The sequence below is a fragment of the Macaca thibetana genome, chromosome 5 (assembly GCF_024542745.1).
Source record: "Macaca thibetana thibetana isolate TM-01 chromosome 5, ASM2454274v1, whole genome shotgun sequence".
Taxonomy (NCBI): domain Eukaryota; kingdom Metazoa; phylum Chordata; class Mammalia; order Primates; family Cercopithecidae; genus Macaca; species Macaca thibetana.
The window spans coordinates 21,769,595-21,793,792 of NC_065582.1; the positions used below are offsets into that span (position 1 = coordinate 21,769,595).

The 24,198-nt window shown below is 37.7% G+C and overlaps 1 protein-coding gene and 1 long non-coding RNA gene across 3 annotated transcripts in view; one reads left to right on the plus strand and one right to left on the minus strand.

Annotated features, from left to right (window-relative positions):
- Positions 1-24,198, minus strand: part of ANXA10 (annexin A10) — a 77,922-nt gene that overhangs the window by 20,485 nt on the left and 33,239 nt on the right. For both annotated transcript variants that reach the window (XM_050789910.1, XM_050789911.1), the window contains exons 4-6: positions 7,688-7,801; positions 6,057-6,147; positions 5,019-5,098 (exon numbers count right to left, since the gene is read on the minus strand). In XM_050789910.1, coding sequence (XP_050645867.1) covers positions 5,019-5,098; positions 6,057-6,147; positions 7,688-7,801 — 285 coding nt within the window. The remainder of the gene's footprint in view (positions 1-5,018; positions 5,099-6,056; positions 6,148-7,687; positions 7,802-24,198) is intronic.
- On the plus strand, positions 1,438-22,569 carry LOC126954338 (uncharacterized). The gene is made up of 3 exons (XR_007725595.1): positions 1,438-1,856; positions 4,983-5,121; positions 22,420-22,569. It is a non-coding gene; the product is annotated as an uncharacterized LOC126954338 (long non-coding RNA).

Below are 24,198 nucleotides of genomic sequence, written 5' to 3' on the forward strand. Positions count from 1 at the left end.
TCAAAAATTTCCCCATGGCTCTTTCCTGGTTACAGGAACTCTTCTGTCTAGCATCTCTACCAGCTCTCTAATCAGAAAAACTTGCCCTATTCAACAAAAGTCCTTTGAGCCAGCAGATTCTCCAGCAGCACCTGTCTACTTATCCTGAACCATCCTTGCTTCCTCCTCTCATGTTTGCAAGTGATGCTAATTTTTCAGAATCCTGTTAAAGACACATCATATATGAAGTCTTCTTCTTTTACTTTATCCAGCATTGAGTTTTATTCACTCAGATTTTCTCAACTATTTATCCTTCTTGCCATTTATTTCCAAAAAATATGAATTGCTTACCATGTATCATGTGCAGAGCTTAGTTATAAGTTACAAATTGGAATAAAGCTAGATTTTATGCATAGAGAACTCAGTCTAATGGGAAAGATGGATATGCAAACAGATTCAATATCACATGGTAAGACTATAATAGAAATGTGTATAAAAGGCTTAGAGGAGAGCAGTTCTCATAGAGTGGAAGAAGGCTTTGGAGAATAAATTCTTTGACAGGTCTGATGGGGAATTGTTAACTTCATTCCATACTAGCATTTTTGAAATTTGCTTTTGTTCTCTGTTGGAACAATTTTCTGTCTTAGTCCATTTGTGTTGCTAGAAAGGAATTTCTGAGGCTGAGCAATTTATAAAGAAAATGAGTTTATTTGGGTCACAGCTCTGCAGGCTGTACAAGAAGCGTGGCTGCAGCATCTGCTAATGCTGAGGGTTTCAGGCTGTTTCCACTCATAATGGAAGGTGAAGGGGAGCTGGCATGTGCGGAGATCACGTGGTGAGGATAGAAAGCAAGAGCGAGAGGAGGAAAATGCCAGGCTCTCATTAACAACCAGCTCTCCTGGGAACTGATAGGGTGAGAACTTGCTCATTACAATGAGAATCAGCATCACGCTCTTCATGAGGGCTCCATCCTCATGACCCAAACACCCCTCGCTGGACCTCACCTTCAGCACTGGGGATCACATTTCAACATGAAGTTTGGGGGACAGACGCATGCAAACTCTAGCAGAAGAAAAACTATGTTATATCGATAAATGTTTAGCTTCATATTTTAAAACATACTTAATGGCAAAAACAAAACAGAAGGAATAAAAAATTAAAATATAGCCTCATCTTTGGCCTTTTATTTGTCTCCTAGAAATGAATTATTAATGGTAGGATTAATTATATAGAAATATGATATATATGTAACATATTTCTATACATTTTATATAATAAAATGTTTTAATCTGATGTATTCAGATTAAAATTGCATATTTTTGCTCTTTATATATTTTTATTTCCTTTTTGATAATATAATAAACATCACTCTAAAAGTGAGATTAAAAGTAGGAACAAGATTATTGGAAATGGTGGCACAGTAAAGACATGTTCAAAAACATAAAGCATGGATACAAATACAAAGACATTTTCCTTTTTAAAGTATATTTAAGAAGGAATGCAGTGCATTTTGTGTTTTTTTTCCCTTTGTTTATATATGCTTCCCTTTTAGAAATTCTATTTGGGCCTAATATAGTCATCATCAAAAGTTTTCTATTTATTGACAAATATGTCTTTACCATCTTCTGTTACCCATTTGTATTTCTTGGTTGCAATGTTCAATTCTCTTTCACAGCTTTGAAATACACTGATTGGCAAGGCGTGGTGGCTCACGCCTGTAATCCTAGCACTTTGGGAGGCCGAGGCGGGAGGATCAAGAGGTCAAGAGACTGAGACCATTCTGGCCAACATGGTGAAATCGCATCTCTACTAAAAATAAAAAAATTAGCTGGGCTTGGTGGCGTGTGTCTGTAGTCCCAGCTACTCGGGAGGCTGAGGTAGGAGAATCACTTGAACCTGGGAGGCAGAGGTTGCAGTGAGCCGAGATCTCACCATTGCACTCCAGCCTGGGTGACAAGAGCAAAATTCCGTCTCAAAAAAAAAAAAAGAAGTAGAAATACACTAATTACAGATTGTAAAACTCATTTCAACTTCCTTGAAGACAAATAACTTCACTACCCTTGATATTAAGTAGGCCTACTTGAATGAGGGTTTAGCCAATGATACTTGAGCAGAAATGGGTATGCATTGCAACAAGGCTCATAAACACTTCCATGAAGAAACCTCTATTCTCCTTCTGCTTCCCTGGGTTGAAGACAGACATGATAAACTTAAAAGCCAGTAGTAACGGTGGAAAGAGACCAAGTCTCTGGATCACTTCTTGGAAGGGAAATGCACTCTGATTGGTAGCACCTGTTCTGGTCTTCCTGTGAGCTTGAGAAATGGCATTTACTTTATGCTTTTAGTCATCTATTACAAGAAAGAGATGAGCTCAGTAAGTAACTGGCTAGTTTGCAAGCAGACACACAAGGGAGAAGAGAAAAAGTTTAGAAATTTGGTGCCTTGAAGAGTTAGAAAGAGAAACCACTTACTGATTCCAAGCAATGTAAGCTGAGACTTGAAGAGGTTTTGAAAAGTAAGGGTCTTTTATGACTCAGCCCTCTAGTAATACCCGGCCAGTTTTACTTTCTGAGAGATGCTTCAAGGAAATGTTTTTGAGTTGTGAAAATAAAAAAGGCATAAATGAGGGAGCAGGGATGCAAAGTCATACTGTAGAAATATATCTAGGAAAGAACTTTGCATGCGGTTAAGTGGTAAATGGACCTAACCAAAAGCAAGTAGATCACAACTCTTCTAAGTTTTTAAGAGAGCCTCATTTTCAAAGACATTACAAACCCAGATTAAAGAAACATTGATAACGTATGCTATAAACAAAATGTGAGGACTCTAAATTTGCCAAAGTTGAGCTGCTATGAAAGTGGTACAACCTTCAAGGATATAGAGAGGCTTCTAGACTTATGATGGGGTTACATCCTGATAAATCCATTGTAAATTAAAATATCCCAAGTCAAAAATGCATTTAATACACCTAACCTATTGAACATCATAGCTTAGCCTAGCCTACCTTAAATGTGCTCAGAACACTTGCAACAGCCTACAGTTGGGCAAAATCATCTAACATAAAGCCTATTTTACAATAAAATGTGTTACATATCTCACATAATTTATGGAATATCAACTATTATGTGAAAATTGCAGTAGTTTTGCACCATCATAAAGTAGAAAGGTACCATGAAGTAGATAAGTCAGACCATAAAAATTCAGGGACTGAGGACTGTCTGTTCTCCAAAGCACCTCTTCAGATAAAGCCAAGCAGGATAAAGGACAGGGAAGGACTTCTCAGAGTTTATCAACAGTAGCCACAGAAAAGTTTAGATTAAAAACAAATCCGAGAATTCATGGAGACAGTTGACACTGGAGTAGTTCAGAGAAAAGGGAGAAAGAATAGACAATGATCTATCTTGTATTTTCATCTGGTGATTGTAACTCCTCGCCTAAGAGTGTGGGGCTCTGGGTTCCTGAGGGCTTTAGGCAGGATTCTCACTCTAGTTGCCTCCACCTGGATTATAGACCTTTCTCTCTCCTCGGTCCTACTCTTCCAGCTTTGTTCCCACTAAAAAGGCTTTCATGCATTCTTTTCTAATTTCATGTTCCCATGTACGAAATTCTATCGACTTCTTGGTTTTAGTGAAATTCTTTGGTGTCTACTAATTCTTTGCTAACTACTATGCCTTTGATGTGTAAAGGAAAGGTTTGGGGGTTTAGAAACTCTTGTTTCATTTCAAACACACACACATGCACACACACACACACACGCATACGAAATGCAAAACCAAACAAAAATTCCAGCTTTTAAGACATTTTCCTCAACTGTGGCCTTCGAGTTTCTCTTTTAGAAATTAAGAGCTGAACACTGATTCTCTCTCTTTGCATTCCTGAGTGCCTTTGTTAAATAGGATAGCAGGTATATTGGAGAATATGTATAAAACAGGAGATAATTATATCTTTAAAAATATTGTTTGTATTACAATGCTAATATGTGGAATATTTTCAAGAAATAGTCATTAAATGGAAATATATATCATTTAGTCAGTACAGAAACATAAATGATAAAATCTATTTTTAACTTAATGTTTCTTTTTGGTAATGTATAATACCATAGAATTTTTATAGGCTGCATTGAAGATCATATGCTGGCTTTCAGAGTCTCTACCATTCAACCAAATTCTGGATTTCTACTTATTAGCTCTTTAGACAATCATAGAGCTAGAACTTTATACATTTTGATTATTCTTTTCTGAAGTACTTATGAGAATATTTATATTATAGTGTTTTGTTATTAAATGAGAAAATTGTTTCTCTCCTCACACAGTACTAGGCACATTGTAGGAGCTCAGAAATGTTAGTGTGCCCTAAACTCATGTAGCAGTTTTAATAATGAAATTATTTCTAAGGCTGGGCATGGTGGCTCACACCTGTAATCGTAGCACCTTGGGAGGCTAAGGCAGGCAGATCACCTGAAGTCAGGAGTTCGAGACCAGCCTTGCCAACATGGCAAAACCCCATCTCTACTAAAACTACAAAAATTATCTGGGTGTGGTGGCACGTGCCTGGACTCCCAGCTACGTGGGAGGCTGAGGCAGGAGAATCACTTGAACTCAGGAGGGGGAGGTTGCAGCAAGCTGAGATCATGCCACTGCACTCCAGCCTGGGCGACAGAGCGAGACTATCTCAAAAAAAAAAAAAGAAAGACATTATTTCTAATTAGAATTATTAATTTTAACTGTAATATTTTTAATCTTTTAATTTTCTCAGAATATATAATTAATTATACATATGTTATACATACATGTATATTTATAATGTCTTTAGAATATATTTTTAATTTTTTGAAAATAGAGCTGATGCATTATCCATACTTGTCTTTAACAACTTAAATTTCTAGTTGAGTACTTTGAACATGGCTTCAGTAAATGTTACTACACAGAATTTACTGTTGAACTGTAATATACTGGAGTTTTCTGTTCTTTTCTTTTTGCAATGACATATACCTATTTTCTTAGAGAGTGCAAAGTGGTGTAAATTTTGGAATGCTATACCTGGACCAAGTTCATGAGAGTATCTCTGAAGTGTCCCGAGGTCTCTGAATAAATGTCCTCTTGGAGGTTATTGCTGTATTCTGCATAAGGAAACACATTAAAGGTATGATTTATTATGGAACTATATATCAATGTGTTTTGAATAAGTTAATGTTATTTCCCAGTTGTGAGTACAAAGTCCAGGAAATGTAGTCCACCTGTTGACATTTCTTTGTTAATAAACTGTCTGCCAAAGAATTCTGTCACCTAATGGTAACATAAGCATAGGACTGTTTTTTAAAAATCTTTATTCCAAAATTGAAAAACAGGATCGAGAGTCATTTCACATTCTCTGATTCTCAAAATACAGTGTTATGCATTCTATTTCCATAGACTGCTGCCCAGCCCAACACATTTTCTAAGTGCTTCATCTCGTTTTAACATTTTAATGAAAGTTCTGACTTCATTCCCTTCAGAAAAGTCTTGTTTTTGTTTGAATGCAATAGAGATGACTGTCCGCAACATTTTCTTGACACACAGTGTCACAGAGTACATAATGCAATGGAACTTAAGGCATTATACCATTTTGAAAGTGAAAAGAGTTACCCTTTCTACTTTTGAAACGTATAAAAATCTGCTTTTGCGGTAGATTACAGGAACGTGAAATTTATGTAAAGCGAAGCAGACGTATTTGTAGAATTCACTGAGCCATTATTGTACTTTATTTTTTCTATATGCTGGGTCTTTCCTGGGTAAGAGATGAAATACGCCCTGAATTCAAGTGTGGGGCACTTTCCTGTCTTAATGAAAACATTCACCTTATAGAGATTTGTAATGATTTTCCTGGAAAATTTGCTTAGCTTGATTGTCTAGGGAACTGTTTCATTTTTAGTGCACTAATAATCAATTTTACCTCATGAGTTAATTGGTCCTCAGTGAATCCTATGTTAAATGTAAGAATGTCTTAGATAATTCTTCAAAATACAGAAACTGGAATATTCAACGTGTTATAAAGTTCATATATGTGTAAAATACATTCACATATGTATATTTCCTTACGCAAGCAGTAGGCTTCTCGCATCTGGAAAAGTTCTCCATTTGTTCTTGAAGCTAGTATTTCAATGAGGCAGTTCTCATCAGTGCCTACTCCCTAGAGAAAGGAAAAAAAGAGATAAATGTAAGGATATTCTTATTGGGAGTAATAGCGCACCTTTTGTACATGAAAGGGATACAGCATTTCCAGTGTTTTGAGAGGTGGCAGGGGAAAGGAAGTTGTTTGGGATGAAGGTAGGCACAATCTTAGTTCCAACTTTGCCATTTACTACCTATTTCATCCTGAAGAATTAATATTATCTGAAGGAAACTCTGTTTCTTCATTTAGAATACAACAGTATGAGCATTTCTAAACAATGCAGAGGAAGACATGTTCAAGCAATGCTCATGGCACTGAGCATTTCCATTTGCTGTTGAAATGATATTTGATATTCCATTTGCTGCTGCAATATTAATTCTTTAGCAGGCTGACATTAGCATACAGGTTTTCTAATTTGCCAAGAATATTTTAAGGACCTGTGGCTGCCTCTCTAGATGTGGAATTTTGTACAATTTGCGTAAATATTTCGAAGGACGCTTTCTGTGGTCTCTTGCAGACATATGCACATATTGGTCTGTGAAAGTGATCTAAAGACAACACACCTTTTTTAGGAAAGCCTCAGAAATCCTTAGCATTCTATGAAATATTGATAAAATACACTTGTTTAATCAAACAGCAACATATAACTTTATTTTTAAAATAATTTTTAGATATGTAATTTTGCAAGAGGTAGGAATTGACATGCAACGTTTGTTAAAAGCGATTAGTTAAAATTCATATACTTTTTGTACAATGCCTATTTGGATCAGTAAATATGATGGCCAAAATCCATGTCCTTTAATTTTTTCCTGTTGCCTCTTTTCTGTCACACATTGTTCACAGATTGTGGTAATCTGGTCATTGGCAAGCATCACACTGGAATGATTTCAACAGTTCTGCAGGTGTTTAATATCTGCATTTGGAAAGAAGTAAAGCCAAGGCCCTCTTTGTTCCCTGTCCCTAGCCAACAAAATCTGTAAAAAATCCACAGTCAACTTATTTCATGGAAATGACTTTCCTTTAAGAAACACTGATTCTAATTCTTCCGAATTAAAATTTTTATACATTTGAGAAAAAAAAAAACAAAACTGTTTCTATAAAGAATGAGCTTCAGGTCATATGAAGAAAATATAAAGACGTCATCTATATATTGTCCCTGATTCAATATCTTCTTTTGACTTAATCAAACTTTTACAAATAATGTAACAAGAGTCACATCATTTTTAATACATTCTCCTCAATATAGGAATACATACTCAGGGACCAATCTGAATAGCCCTGGAGGCTTGTTCCCTTTTCCTTGTTGGAGGTCAGCCTTGGGGCTGGTTCAGTAAGTTTGTGACTCTGTACAACAAAAGAACAGGTTGATCCCAGCCACTGAGCCTGGGAGGCTCCAGCTTCCTAACAAGGCCACTTCCCTTGACCACAACATTTCCATTGTTACATCGTTGCTTAGATATTCCCTCCCCTCTCCTTGATCATATAAGTATGTAGGAGCATCACAATTGAAATACTGGCCTGTACTTGCTACAGGTATATTTTTGGATCAGATCACTACCTTCATGGCATGCCAGAGCTCATGAGCATCATACAGTGGTGGTGGGTACATGAGGCCAACCATCACATCTTTGAAGTGATCTGAAAGCTGCTCCTTCAGATCCCCAATCAGGTCCTGTGGAGGAAAAAGTACATATTTTTATTGTATGTCACCAAATTTGCAAGAGAAATGAGATAATGGCAGACAGTTTTTAAATATTTTCTTTTCCATGTCATTTAATAATAGCAGAATAACAAGTCTGATTCTCATGTATATGTATGCATTACATGAGATGACGAACTTGAAAATTATTGATTTAATTTCACCCCTGCATGACATAGCTTATGCACATTGCAGTCATTTGAACATAGAATGATTTTCTTTTTCCAACCCCAAACTCCAGCTCCTCTTTTGATCTCATTATGAAAATATGTAAAAGTTAAACTTAAAAACATTTAATTGGGGTCTTTAGTTTTCTTGTGGAATTACTGAAACATTAGTCCTTAAAGAAAATATGCACTTTATTTTATCATTGCAATAGTCTCTTTTAGCAGAAGTCCCTGGTTATACTATTGCCAAACAGCTTATGTAAATTCATTAAGTAGTCTGAGAACTTTCTTCAAATAACAAGCAATATAATTTTAAATACTGAAAGTCAAACACTTAAAGAGAAATACATGCATGCTAAATGCTTGTGCTATGAAAACTGACAAAAATATTTTGCATTTTATTTCAAAAATGTAAAGCAGAATTTAAAAATACATATGCTCTTCCTATACACCAACAACAGGCAAGCCAAGAGCCAAATCATGAATGAACTCCAATTCAGAATTGCTACAAAAGGAATAAAATACCTCAGAATACAGCTAACAAAGGAATTGGAGGATCTTTTCAAGGAGAGCTACAAACCACTGCTCAAAGAAATCAGAGATGACACAAACACATGGAAGAACATTCCATGTTCATGGACAGGAAGAATCAATATCATGAAAATGGCCATACTGTTCAAAGTAATTTATAGATTCAATGCTATCCCCATTAAACTCCCATTAACATTCTTCACAGAATTAGAAAAAACAAGTATTTTAAAATTCATATGGGACCAAAAAAAGAGCCTGAATAGCCAAGTCAATCCTAAGCAAAAAGAACAAAGCTGGAGGCATCACACTACCCAACTTCAAACTATAATACAAGGCTACAGTAATCAAAACAGCATGATATTGGTATAAGAACAGACACACAGACAAATGGAAGAGAAGAGAAAACTTAGAAATAAGACCACACACCTACAACCATCTGATCTTTGACAAACCTGACAAAAATAAGCAATGGGGAAAATATTCTCTATTTAATAAATGGTGCTGGGAGAACTGTCTAGCTATATGCAGAAAACTGAAAGTGGACACCTTCCTTATGCTGCATACAAAAATTAACTCAGGATGAATTAAAGACTGAAATGTAAAACCCAAAACTATAAAAAACCTAGAAGAAAATCTAGGCAATACCATTGAGGACATAGGCACAGGCAAATATTTCATGATGAAAACTCCAAAATCAATTGCAACAAAAGCAAAAAATTGACAAACGGAATATAATTAAACTAAAGAGCTTCTGCACAGCAAAAGAAACTATCATCAGAGTGAACAGACAGCCTACAGAATGGGGGAAGTTTTTGTAATCTATCCATCTGACAAAGGTCTAATAACCAGAGTGAGTCTGCAAAGAACTTAAGCAAATTTACAAGAAACAAACAACCCCATTAAAAAGTGGGCAAAAGACATAAACAGACACTTCTCAAAAGAAGACAGACATGCAGCCAACAAATACATGGAAAGAAGCTCAACATCATTTTCTCAACATTATTAGAGAAAAACAAATCAAAACCACAGTGAGATATCCCACCCCAGTCAGAATGGTGATTACTAAAAAGTCAAGAAACAACAGATGTTGGTGAGGTTGTGGAGAAAATGGAACACTTTCAAACTCTTTTTGGGCATGTACATCAGTTCAACCATTGTGGAAGACAGTGTGGCAATTCCTCAAAGACCTAGAGGCAGAAATACTATTTGACCCAGCAATCCCATTACTGGGTATATGCCCAAAGGAATAAAAACCATTATATTAATATTATAAAGATACATGCATGCATATGTTCATTACAGCACTATTCACAATAGCAAAAATATATAATCAGCCTAAATGCCCATCAATCATAGACTGGATAAAGAAAATGTGGTAAATATATGCCATGGAATACTATGCAGCCATTAAAAAGGCATGAGATTATGTCCTTTGCAGGGACATGGATCGTTGGAAGCCAGTATCCTCTGCAAAGTAACACAGGAACAGAAAACCAAACACTGCGTGTTCTCACTTACAAGTAGGAGCTGAATGATGAGAACACATGGACACATGGATGGGAACAACACACACTGGGGCCTGTCAGGAGCAGGGGTAAGGTGGGAAGGAGAGCATCAGGAAGAATAGCTAATGGATGCTGGGCTTAATATCTAGGTTATAGGTTGACAGGTGCAACAAACCATCGTGGCATATGTTTACCTATGAAATAAACCTGCACATCCTGCACATGTATCCCTGAATTAAAATAACATTTGAGGGAAAAAATATATATATATGCTCAATTCATTTTCTGTAGGGTTACCAAGATATCTGAATGATGTTTAAAATAATCTCTCACTAAAGTGTGTAAAGCATATTCAGTTTTATTAAAATCATGCAATACTTCAGTTCTGAGGTGGTTCAATACTAGAATTCAAGTAAAAGATTCCACATTGAAATAACAACAAAATAGTCCTAATTTTCGTTTTATTTGGCATAATCCAACAACACCTTTCATATACTGTGGATTTTCTTTTTTAGTAGATGAAAGCATTATAAGAAGAGAGAAAATACAAAGTACCAATATTGAAAGTGTAAGAGTTGTGTGTATGTATACTACAGACACTAAAGGTTAAAATGAAAATATTATAAACAAATTTATGTATTTTAAAATTTAGTTGAAATAGACAAATTCCATGACAAATACAAACTACCAAAATAGCTGAAGCATAAAAAGAAAATTTAGATTGCCCAATGTTAATTAAATAAATTGAATTTGTAGCTAATGCTCCCGCCTATCCCTAGACCCAGGTGGAACCACTGATGTAATCTATCAAGCCCTTATGGAAGAAGAAAAGTAAATCCTACACAAAATCTTGAAGAAACTAGTGGATGATAGATTTCTCAATTTACTTTATCTGGCCAGCATTGCCATAATACAAAAATTAAAATAAAAACTTCATAAGAAAGTTGCAGACTGATATCCCTTATAAACCTAGACACAAACATAGGTATTCAAATATTTATAAAGCACATCTAGTACTACATAAAAATAATGACACGTAATGAGCAAGTAGGGTTTATTCCAGGAATGCAAGATTGGTTTGCATTTGAATATTAATCAATGTAAATTTCCATTTTAGCAGTATAAGGAGAAAAGGTACATGATGATATCAATAGAAGTAGTGTGTTAGTCCACTTTGTGTTGCCATAAAGAAAAACCTGTGGCTGGGTAATTTACAAAGAGGTTTAATTGTCTCATGGTAGGCCAGGTGTAGTGGCTCAAGCCTGTAATCCCAGAACTTTGGGAGGCTGAGACGGGCGGATCATGAGGTCAGGAGATTGAGACCATCCTGGCTAACACGGTGAAACCCCGTCTCTACTAAAAAATAAAAAAAACTAGCCGGGCGAGGTGGCGGGCGCCTATAGTCCCAGCTACTCGGGAGGCTGAGGCAGGAGAATGGCATGAACCCGGGAGGGGGAGTTTGCAGTGAGCTGAGATCCGGCCACTGCACTTCAGCCTGGGGGACAGAGCGAGACCCCGTCTCAAAAAAAAAAAAAAATTGTCTCATGGTTTTGCAAGCTGTACAAGAAGCAGGGCAACAGTATCTGCTTCTGGTGAGGCCTCAAGAAGCTTACAATCATGGCAGAAGGCAAAGGGGGAGCAAGAGCTGGAGGGAGGAGCTGCCAGGCTCTTTAAGGAAAATTCATTACTGATGGAAAGAGTTCTTCATGAGGAATCCGCTCCCATGACCCACACACCTCCCTTGGGGCCCACCTCCAGCAGTGGAGGTCACATTTCAACATGAGATTTGGAGAGGACACATATCTAAACCAAATAATGTAGCAAAAGAGTTTGAGAATGTTTAGCACACAATCATAAAAAAAATTCTTAGCAAAGAAAGAAGGAATCTTTCTCAAACTGATAAAGGGCATTTACAAAATTTCTACAGGGAAGAGGACACCAGTGAAAAACTAAATGCTTATCCTGTAAGATGGAGAACAAGGCAAGGATGTCTGCTCTTACTGATATATTCTATTTGAATTTGTACTAGAGCTATATACTTAAAAAGAAAAGCCAAAACTCTAAATCTTCTAGAAGAAAGTATAGGAACAAATCTTTGCAACTTGGTGTAGACAAAAAAATCTTACGTGATACATAAAAGAATAAACAATATATGAAACAATGATGAATTTAACTTCTTTGAAATAAAAACCTTAAATTTTTGTAAGAAACTTTTAAGAAAGTAAAAGCGAACCACAGCTGTCACTTCACATATTTGACAAAACACTTGTGCCCAGAAGATATAAGAAACTCTTAAAACCCAATAAGACATTCTGATGAAAACATGGACAAGACCTTTCAACTAGAACTTCACCAAATAAAACATACAAATTGGGAATAAGCCTGTGGAATGTTTAAATGTTTTCATGCTTAAAACATTAGTCATTAGACTAATGGAAATTAAAACCATCATGAGATACCACCACATATTCTCTAGAGTGGCTACAGTTAAAAGACTGATATTACCAGGTGTTGGTAAGGATGTGGATCATTTGGAACTGTCATCACTGATGAGAATGTAATATATTGCAATGACCTTAGCAAACTCTTTTGTAGTTTCTCATGAGTTTAAACATATATTTAAAAACAATCCATCAAATCCACTCCTCAGTATTAACCAACAAAAACAAACATTGATAAACCCAAAGAACATGAATATTTATAGCACATTTATTCATAATAACCCCAAATTGAAAAGGAATGTCCATCAACAGGTGAATGAATAAACAAATATTGGTATATATATGGGATAGAAAAATACTCAGCAATAAAAGTACACACATAGCTTCACAAGTGAATCTTAAAAACATTATTCTGAGAAAATGAATCTAGACACAAAAGAGCACATATGACATGACTATATTTATATTAAATTCTAGAAATAGCAAAATTTCATCTGTAAAGACAAGTAGAAAGCAGATCAATGGTTTCTTTCAGCAGGAGGATGTCAGGAGATGGGCTGCAAAGGAACAGGCACAAAGTCTGGAGGTATTAGAAATGCTCTATACTGGCCAGGCACAGTTGCTCATGCCTGTAATATCAGCACGTTGGGAGGCTGAGATAGGTGGATCATGAGGTCAGGAGTTCATGACCAGCCTGGCCAAGATGCTGAAAGCCCGTCTCTACTACAAATACAAAAATTAGCCTGGCGTGGTGGCAGGTGCCTGTAATCCCAGCTACTTGGGAGGCTGAGGCAGGAGAATCGCTTGAACTCAGGCAGCAGAGGTTGCAGTGAGCCAAGATTGCACCACTGCACTCTAGCCTGGGTGACAGAGAAAGACACCGTCTCAAAAAAAAAAAAAAAAGAAAGAAAGAAAGAAATGCTCTATACCTTGATTGTGCTGTGTTCAAACTGCATCAACATAAATGAATTTTATTTTACAGAAATTGTATTCAATATTCTGAATTTTTAATTTTAAAATGTTATTTTGGTATTTATAATGTGTTTTTTTAATCTTCAGTTTATTCACTTCTTTCAAATGTATATGCCATACCACTTGATCACTGGTTTCAAGTTATTTATCAGGTAATTTAGTAGTTTTAGCATTTTTTCCACGCTAGTGTACCTTAGAAAAAATATGAACTTCATCATTAATATTGGTGCCCTAGGGGAATGATTCTTTAATAGGACTGGGGATAGAGATGACATGAGAATCCTAGGCAAGAGGAAGAGTTTGTAAAAATTATTCAAAATTAATAGAGTCTCCTGTTTGGAGGCCAGGTGTTTTTCCCTTTACTCCAGCTAAACATCACCAGGATGGATAAAAACGAGAAATACGTACTTAAAAGCAAGGTGGTCACCTACTCTATATAAACTAAGGGCCAACTTGAGAGAGACCCTTAAGGGCAAGGCAACTTACAGAATTGTATGAATGTATAAATGAGAGATATTATTCATAAAATGAAGGTTCATGGAAAGCCTAGTTGTGAGGTAAGCCTTGAACGATGAAGTGGGATTTGGTCAGGCAAAGGCATAGGAGGTACCAACAATAAATAATGTTTCGCTACAGAGAAGGTACTGTTCTGGGGAGAGTAAAACGTGCATGTGAAGTATACAGCTAGCTTCCAATACATGTTGGGTTGATTTGAAATCCGAATATTTCCAAAGAGACTTTGGATGTCCTTGTAGTGCAAAGGGTATATCCTGAGGCCCCAATAATGGAAAGTTGAGTAGGCCAGGCAGAAGAGTGTGATGATTATCGTAACAACCAGCATTTACTGAAGACTTAATATTTGCCAGACAGTATTCTGAATATTAGAATAACCGTAATAATTTATTACAAGAACTCTGTGAGTTAGGAACTGTATTCATTCCACTATGTAGACAAGAAAATCAGGCACACAACGGTGACATAGCTAGCACCATAGGAAGCCACTAATTACATGCCACCAAAGTGATGAACACAGCAAATAGGTGGTACCTGTGGCATGTTTTAGGCATTCTTTAATAAATCTGGTGGCAGTGCGTTGAAGGTTTGAATGCAAGTGGATCAATTCAATATACTTTTATCTCTACAGGATAGTGGCACTTGACAGTTGATAGAAAGGTAGAAACATTAAAATGATCATCTCTTCCGTGAACCTTCTTCTATCCCTAAGTGAAGTTGATTATTTCTTCGTCACCACTGCTTTATCTTTGCATTTATTATATTTCGAAGACCACATTATATGATAAATATATGTGCATATTTCCCCCAAAAGTCTATTAGGGCATGGACTTTCTCACAAATTCTTCAAAATTCAGCATCTAGCTCTAGCAAAGTACTGAGTGCACAAAATATGTAGAGTACAGTGTATAAATAATACATAAATGAATGTATAAGCAAATGAAAGAATAATGGATGAATGTGGATAAAGAAAAACTTGGTAAAGGATAAAAAAGGCAATGTTCAAGCTGAAGATGATGCAAACATTGCAAAAGTTTGTTATTTAACCTTTAGTCACATTTCTTTGATCACTACTCCCACCCCACACATGTATCACAACATATTTCTTCCCTTTACATATTATATTTTTATAGTAATACTGAACTGTAGACTGAGATTAGTAGTGCCACTAGATGGCGCCTGTATCTTTGTTTTTATCTCAGGCGCGCGTGCGTGTGTGTGTGTGTGTGTCTGTGTGTGTCTGTGTGTGTGTGTGTACATAGCTATACTTACAGTGAACTAATTTTGTAAAAAAAATATATATATATAATTTTAGGAAAATAAACAATATCAGATATCATCTAATGTTAGAATGTACAGGTTCTGGAGGTAGGATGTTTAGGCTTGAATCCTCACAGTGCAAAATACCAGCTGTGAGATTCCAAATATGTTCTTTAACTTGTTTGTGTCTGTTTCCCAGTCTGCAAAGTGAAAATAATCACAGCATCTGCCTCACAGGGTTGATATAAAATGTTAAAAGATTTAATTCAGGTAAAATTCTGAAAATATTTTATGGCATATTATAGGCATCAATATATGTCTTTCCAACCCCACAAAACCTCAAGTAACTTGTTGCAAATAAAACATGGTTAATTAGTGTCAATGCCAACACTAGGTTGTTTAACTCTCTCCCGTCCCCCATCTTTGTCTGTCTCTCTTCACCTCACAGTTTCCTGTATTTCTTGCAACTTTTTCTATATCCCAAGCTTGTCCAACCTATCTTATTTTGTTGTTATTGTGGATTTTTTTTTTCTTTAGCTTTTCGCAGCTTGAAGCCATGCTTTTTAGTTTCTCTCTCTAGTGATAAGCAGAAAAGAGGAATGGGGAAGGGCCTTTACTGGCCCAACCAGAAACAGAAACTGAGAACCTGTAACTGTATTTTTCTCCCTAGATACCCCTGCTATGTCCGATCGTCCATGGATTCTATTGTCTCCAACTTACAAATCTATCTAGAAACTGATGAATTGTTACTGCTTTTACTGTTACAATCCTTACCCAGCTCACCATTATCACTCTCCTTTGTTAAGATAATAGCCTCTGGGTGGGCACAGGGGTGTGTGCCTGTGTTTTGGGAGGCTGAGGCCGGCGGATTGCTGGAGCCCAGGAGTTCAAGACCAGACTGGACAGCATGGAGAAGCCCTGTCTCCACAAAAAATGCCAAAAACTTGCTGAGTGTGGTGGCATGCACCTCTAGTCCTAGCTACGTGGGAGGATGGCCTGAGCCCTCGAGGGTGAGGCTGCAGTGAGCTGCGAATGTGCCATGGCACTCTAGCCTGGTGACTGACTGTGAGACCTTGTCTCAAAAAGTATATATAAAATATTAAATAAGCCCTATGAGTTATAGTTGATTTACATAAAATATATTTTATATAAATAGAATTGCTGGGTGGCTATATATATATAAAATTTACTTATTTATTATATATATAAAATAGCCTCCAAGTGAGTTTCTCTTCTGTCCTTGTACCTTGCAGTCTCCGTCAACACCCCTGAAAGTGTGATCCTGGGAAAATAAAAATCAGATTAGTTACTCCTCTGCTCAAAATGTTTTCTCTCACTCCACACTCCAAAGTGAACTATACCATTGTTTTATACAGTTGATCTTAGAAGAAAATGAACACTCAGAGTGTTTTATTCCCATGTAAATGACAAAGTCCTTACATGGTCAGCAAGATACATGATCTCTTCTTGGTAACTTCTGTGACTTCATCACCTACAATTCTCCTTGCTCCTGATTTCTCTGCTCTGGCTACAGTGGGCTGCTTCTTGAACCTGGAACAGCAGACCTGCTGGAGTCAGGGCCTTTGCTTTTGCCCTTCACTGTGCCTTAATGTTCTTCCCCTAGGTATTCACAGGGCCCACCCCCTCTGCTTTCTTAGTGAAGCCTGCCCTGTTTATCCTATTTCAAATTATACCCCATCTCCCAACACTTCCTGTATTTCTCACTTGGCTTCTGCTTTTTTCCAAAGCATTTATTGCCTTCTATGCATGATCTCTCCCACCCAGGTAGAGCAGGCAGAATGTAAGCTCCACCATGCAGAGCTGTTGGTCTGTTTTCTTCACGGCTATTTCCCCAGCCCATTGAACTGTGCCTGCGACATGGTAATCACTTACAATATAGGTACAAAATGAATGAGTGAATGAGGACTACTTGTGGTTCAACAATTATTTGTTTGGAGTCATTCTTGGCAATTTGGACATAAATAAGTGAAGGTCCTTATCATCAAGCAGTTTTCTTCAGTGGAGAGAAATACAGGGATTACAATTAAATTACAATACAAAATTTGGTAAGTGCTATAGTAATGGGAATAGCAGGCTATTATCAGGACACTGGAAGAAAGTGTTACTTTCAGGTGGGAAGATAAATATTGAATAATATGTTTAAATAACTAAACATTGCAAGTTCAGAGTGGAGCCTTCAAATAGGTTCTCTAATTAGAGTATTACATTCTCACTTGGACTTATATACATACACTGCTTTTCAAATGCAACCTTTGGAGCGTGACTTTCCCCAGCCTGCCTGCCTCTGCTTTCCTGTTTTCTGAAGACTTGCCCTAAAGCAGACTCTGCTGGAATCACAGCTTGGCCTTACATTAAGCTAATGAGTACTTGCTTTGCAAATTGAGCTGTTGTGTTGCCAATGAAACTGCAGACTACCCCTGCTGCAGCTACTCTAACCACTCCATTTAAATTAAAAATAAAATGGCATTTTCTTATTTCTTATTCATCTTACCTTTATTTTATTATGGATAAACAGGGGCAAGAAATAGAAGACTAGCATTTTTCTTGTCTGAATATGCTCAGGGGAATAGTTTCATATGCTTTTCACTTATATGGCTTTTTCTATTATTATTTAAAATGTTATTTGCTGTTTAAATATCAATGATGCATGCTGTATAAAGTGAAATTTACAATTTGTCTTAATTCTATCTCCCTCCCCCAGTGGTCACTATGTAAATACTTGCATAATTTTATATTATATTGAAAAATTAAAATGAAATCCTAAGTCCCTCAACTTCCTGGCCAAGGGGGCCCCAGAGCAATCTTGAAAACTGAGTTCCTAGCGAAGATGGGATGGAAGGTAGAATACACCTTATGATACCCCCTCTCTAGCTCACTGCCTTTTCTTTCCTAAGAGTTAACCAGAAACCAGCCCTTTGGAAAGACTGACTCCACCCCTGATATCAACCAACCCTCTTACACTGCCTCTCCTTTTTGTGATTTAGACAAAACAACCAGCCAGCGTTCTTTTCCTGGCTAGATACCACCGACCACTGAGTGGTTCTGGCCAGTCTACGGAGGATGTGCAGTGAGGGTTTTCTGACACCTTCAGTGTCAGAGGGCTGAACAGTCCACCCTTGCAACATGCTAACACCACCATGTTTTGAACACGGGTCCTGTGCAGAGGTGTGAAGCTTAACTGCGCATGTGCATGTTTCTCCGTTCATAAATATTCATGACTCCTAGAACTCATTGAATATGTATATTCAACCACCCTGTTCCGCATACATTCCTGTCTTATTTCTGGCTATCAAAGTGTCTGTTTCCAGTTTTGGGCAGGAGACCATGCTTTCCAGCCTGTCAGAATGGCCACCCTGCAGGCTACAACCTTTCATAAAAAATAAAGCTTCCCTTTCCAAATTCATGAACCTTGTTATTCTTCAACTGACAGTATTATAAAAATGTTTGTGCAAGTTGCTTCGTCACTTTGCAGTGGTAAGAGAATATTCTTTCGAATAACTTCATTTTACAGATATTTTTGCAGTTTACATTATGATTTAATTTTCAATGAAATTTGGGTTATTTTTTTTTTGGTCTGATAATAATGATAATACTTTGGTCTTCTAGACACATATAGTATATTAAAGCTAAAACTCTTCCCTTTCAAATACCTGATAAAAAGTAACAAAAATACTTTTAACAGTATACATGATTTCAGAAGAAAGAGAAACAGCTTGATGTAAAAATCAGGGAAAAAATGAAAACCAGAAGATAAGCAAGTGAGCTGACCTTGGAGATGATCCTGCAGGTGACTGGGGAAAGTAGAGGTTGGTTTTGAGAACTATTTGGTTTGAGCTTTAATGCCTAATTTACGGCACTCTATGAAGAGAAAAGAACATTTACTGGGCAATGCAACACAGGGAATTAAATGTGAAACCTCCCATATGAGGTTGCTATCCCCAAAGGGTTGTATCCTCAGGAGCAGAGTGAACTAGAAGAAAATATCATTCAGCATTGAAAGATTGGCAGAAAGCTCATGCTTACCACTCATTGCCTGGGCTTTGAGTAGGAGAACATTTTCCCTGATAATCTGAAACAATAGATCTGTGCTTTCCTTGGGCTTGAAGCTCGAATTTATTTAACTCATATGAACTGAGACCTCCATTTAGAAAAATCATCATGAAAGCTGATCTTAAACTGGTGGTTCTCGTGGAACAGAAGAAGCAAATGCAAAACCAATCTTTAGAAATTCTCGGACACTCCAGAACAGAAAAAGATTCTCCCTAAAGAAACAAAAAACCAGACCCATCTCCCAGATGATATAGTGGACTCTGTAACAATCAGAATTGAAACCCCATGAATTTGAGATCATTAATAACAATCTAAGGGAATACTATGAAAAAAGTTAACAGACTTTTTAAAGAAAGCAAATAAAATTCTAGAAATTAAAAACTAAAAAGAGTAGCTAATAAAAAACTAAAAATGAATCAGTACATTGGGAAAATACATTTTAAAATGACAAAAATATTCCACATATGCAGATAAGAAATATATGGTATTTATATGGTAACATAAAGTTAGCAGACTTCAAAGAGTGAATTAGAAGGACAGACTTTGGTCTAATAGGATTTACAGTAGGAGAGAATGTGAACAATGTTGGAGAAACATTATTTCCAGTCTTCCAGAATATGTAAATCCTCAGTTATTTAGACAAAAAATATACAAGCCTGTTGACTACCACAGTGAAACTACAGAATACCAAAAATAAAGAAATCTATCTTAAAAGCATCCAGAGAATAACAGAGAATCTGTAGAAAAAAGGACCAAAACAAACAAAATAATACCTCTCAATGTCAGAAGAGTTTTCTCAGAAGTATCGATAAGGGCCAGAAAAACAAACAAACAAAAAAACACTGAGGTTTTATTTGCAAAGATTTGGGGAAAAATAACTAGAATTGATCCCAGAATTCTATAGCTATCTAAACTAATATTTAACAATGAGAAAATAATAAAAATATTCTCAGGAAAAGACTGAAATAATTTAACATTCATTTGTTATTTCCAGAAAAAAAGGAACTGTTAATGAATGTCCTTTTGAAAAAAATCACATTGAAATCAGAAACATAGAGTTGGGCATTAGAAGAAAACTATACAAATAAACAATCACAAATAAAACTAAAGAAACACTAACTTATACAATGGCATAATAATGACTAATTTGGGGGAGTATAAAACAAGGTGGAATAAAAATACTGGGCAAAAATTATATGCACCTAGAAAATTTCCCCAGCTTTTATGTCAATTACAGGAAAAAACTTGAGATAAGAGATGTTATTGTGAACATAGGTTAGCAAGTAAGATAGAGTCCATTTCAAAGACTGACTCATTAAAAAAAAATTGTTATGGCCAGGCACAGTGGCTCATGCCTGTAATCCCAGCACTTTGGGAGACCAAAGCAGGTGGATCACAAGGTCAGGAGTTCAAGACCAGCCTGGCCAAGATGGTGAAACCCTGTCTCTACTAAAAATACAAAAATTAGCTGGATGTGGTGGTGGGCACCTGTAATCCCAGCTACTCAGGAGGTTGAGGCAGAGAATTGCTTGAACCCAGGAGACAGAGGTTGCGGTGAGCTGAGATTGTGCCACTGCACTCCAGGTAATACAGCAAGACTCCTCTCAAAAAAAAAAAAAAAAAAAAAAAAGTCACATACGGGTCAAACCCAAGTCAGTCAAAGGGCTCAAACCCCTTGACTGTGACACAAATAACTGTGGTTCTGACCTCTGACTCAAGGGCCCACAAAGCTGAAACACATAGGGTCAGTAATGATGAAGTTGCCCCCGATGGAGAATGTTGTGCAGGCCAAAACCATTGGAAATTCATTTGATTGAGGTGTGCACAGCCACTGTACAGGAAATCAACGTGCCATGCTGACTGATGCAGAGCCACTGTCTCCCTCACGTCCCCTGATCTTTTCCTTCCCTCTACCCCAACTTCTACTGCTTTCAGGAAAAAAGTGAGTGAAGGTGGGACAGAGATCTTCCTGTTCCCATTGTGGATTAGGGCCATGCACGTTTGCCTTTGTGGAGCTGGAGGACTGAAGGATATGTGAATTTGTTGGATGCGGGTGTCCATGTCACCATTCTACCTGGGCCCATCATCGGTGAAAGTACACCCACGGTGAAAGTACACCCAAATTCAAAGGATGAGTTTGAGCAAGGTTTGAAATGGAGAAGGAAACTCAAAAAACCTTATGAATGGAGACCTTTAGACTAGTATAACTTCCACTGTTGAAGGTACTTGGTATTCATGTTTATTTGTTTCTTCTGTGAATGCTCCTAAATACTGGAGGGCATGCTTTCCATGGGAAAACAGCAGATGTAAGAAGTGCTACTACCTATGAAGCCCCATAAGCCTGATGATCACTTTCAGGTACAAGTTTCTATGATAGATCGTTTGCTGATTGGAGCCTCTGGCAAGGGAGAGCAGTCTCTCAAAGATGCCTCTCGCTGTTTTAAACTTGTTGCCTTCCTGATACAATTCTGGGTATATCCCTTTTGAAAAGCAGCTACTGGCCTCTACTGGACTTTTAGAGAAACTGAATGCCTGATCCATGCAGGCCTTGTGACCCTGATGCCTGACATTCCCATATTGGAGTAGGTCAACTGGGACTCAATGAGTGGCAAGGTGGAAGGAAACCAGCCAGTCTCACCTGTCAAATAGAAGTGGTACATCGAAGAATCCAGTAGACCTGGACCCTGCAGTGTCTTGCATTTACATGAAAAAAAAAATGGTAGCTATTCCTTTGGGGGAAACTGTTGGGGAAATCAGCAAGCTGCTGATTCAATGGGAACCTCAATCTGTTGCCCTAAATGCCATGGCCTGGTTCACTGGCGATTCAGATGAGCTGAAACCAGATAGTGTCCACTGGGCTGCTGTGGCTGCTCAACTCAGAAACACCTGTGCAGAACCAAAAATGAATGACTATTGCCCCATGGGCAGAAATCAAGGCTATCATAGCTCTCTGAACAGCGTTCCCCTTGATAAACTCAATCTTTTTATTCACTCTTGGGCTGTTAGCTTTTCTTTGGGTTAACTCTTGGAAAAACACAAACTGCATATTAAACAGGAGTTTCCTTCTGTAGTCTGTGGGGAAAAATTGCAAGTGCTGATAACTTTTGATAACTTTTGTGTCCTTCTTGCAGCTGTCCACAGTAAGGGCTGATTCTCTGATGAGACCAACTGGAATCCAGGTGCTGATCCAGCCTGCATTGCTCAGATCCACAATTGCTACCTGGATTAATCATCAGACTGGGCATGTGGTAAAGCATTCTATGTTTCTGATGCCAAGGTTACCACCACTTGCCAATCTTGTCACTTTCGTCAAAGGTTGACTTGCATTTTTCCTGGCAAAGGAAATCACAATTCATAGGATATCGCCCCTGCAGTTCTGGCAGATGGATTGCTTCAGACTTTGAGCACCTCATAGGCTCCTGCAGGTCCTCAGAAATGATAACACTTTGTCAAGTTACAATATTGCTGTTTCAGTACAATCAGCTGACTTCCGCCCATCACTGTGGCCCATGAAAATAATCTGTGCCATGTTTTTGGCTTTCTAGATTACTTGAAGTCTGACCATCATGCAGTTTTATTAAAAATGCCACTCAAGGCTGGGCACGGCTCATGCCTGCAATCCCAGCACTTTGGGAAGCCGAGGCGGGTGGATCATCTGAGGTCAGGAGTTCAAGACCAGCCTGGCCAACATGGTGAAACCTCATCCCTACTAAAAATACAAAAAATTAGGCAGGCGTGGTGGCATGCATCTGTAATCCCAGCTACACAGGAGGCTGCTTGAACCTGGGAGGTAGAGGTTGCAGTGAGCCAAGATCATGCCACTGCACTCCAGCGTGGGTGACAGAGCAGGACTCTGTCTCAAAGAAAAATAAAAGCCACTCAACAATAGACTAAGAGTCAAGGTATTTGATGCTCTCCACCGCCCCTAGGCTTCTGGTATTGCTGCAAATTGACCAGCTCAGTAAGACTTCTGACTCTATCTTCTTGACCTTCGTCTGGCCTACTTAGCTTAGCAGGGAAGTTTGGTTCTGGAATTCAATAGTTCCTGGAAAATATTAACCTCCTTTCAGTTTCTTGGAAAACGACCATGATGGAGGAAGAGGGTCATATAAGCCTATTTTTAAAATTTGGGATTTCACTCTGACCTTTTCTAAGCATGATGCTTCTTTCTTTCTCTTAATACTGAAACTGCCTTTGCAAAACTTACAACTGAGGCAATTACAGGGAAAGAGAGCTGGCCTGACTCCATCTTGCTTCTAACGTCCAAGCTGTACTTGTTTATTCCTGGTCATAGGTCAAACTAACTTTGGGAGGAAGTTAGGTTATAGTTTAACTTTGAAACAAAGACAGTAACAGCTCTTTTCTAAAACAAACCCCCTAGGCTGCCTTTGCAAGACTAACAAATTAGCTACAAGATGAGAAATTATGGTTTAGGAGTCTTGCAGCTGGAGGCTGTGACATTCTGAACCTCCCTAAATTGTTCCTCAGGAAAACATCAGTATTATACACTTGATCTTAGCCAAAGGGCTGGGAAGCAATACCACATCACTATTATAAAACCTAGGCTGAGTGCTTGAGATATTTTGCAGACCCTGTACTCAGTGGATTAGCTGTCAACACCCAGGTTGATAAGCTGGCTCATCTGGTCTTGTGGCCCCCACCCAGCACCTGACTCAGTGGAGGACAGCTTTGACTCCCTGTGATTTCATTTCTGAACCAGCCAATCAGGACTCCACACTTTCTGACCCCTACCCACTAAATTATCCTTAAAAACCCCAATCCCCCAGTTTTTGGAGAGACTGGTTTGAGTAATAATAGAACTCCCGTCTCCTGTACAGCTGTCTCTGTGTGAATTAAACTCTCTCTATTTATATTCCCCTGTCTTGATAAATCAGCTCTGTCTTGTCAGT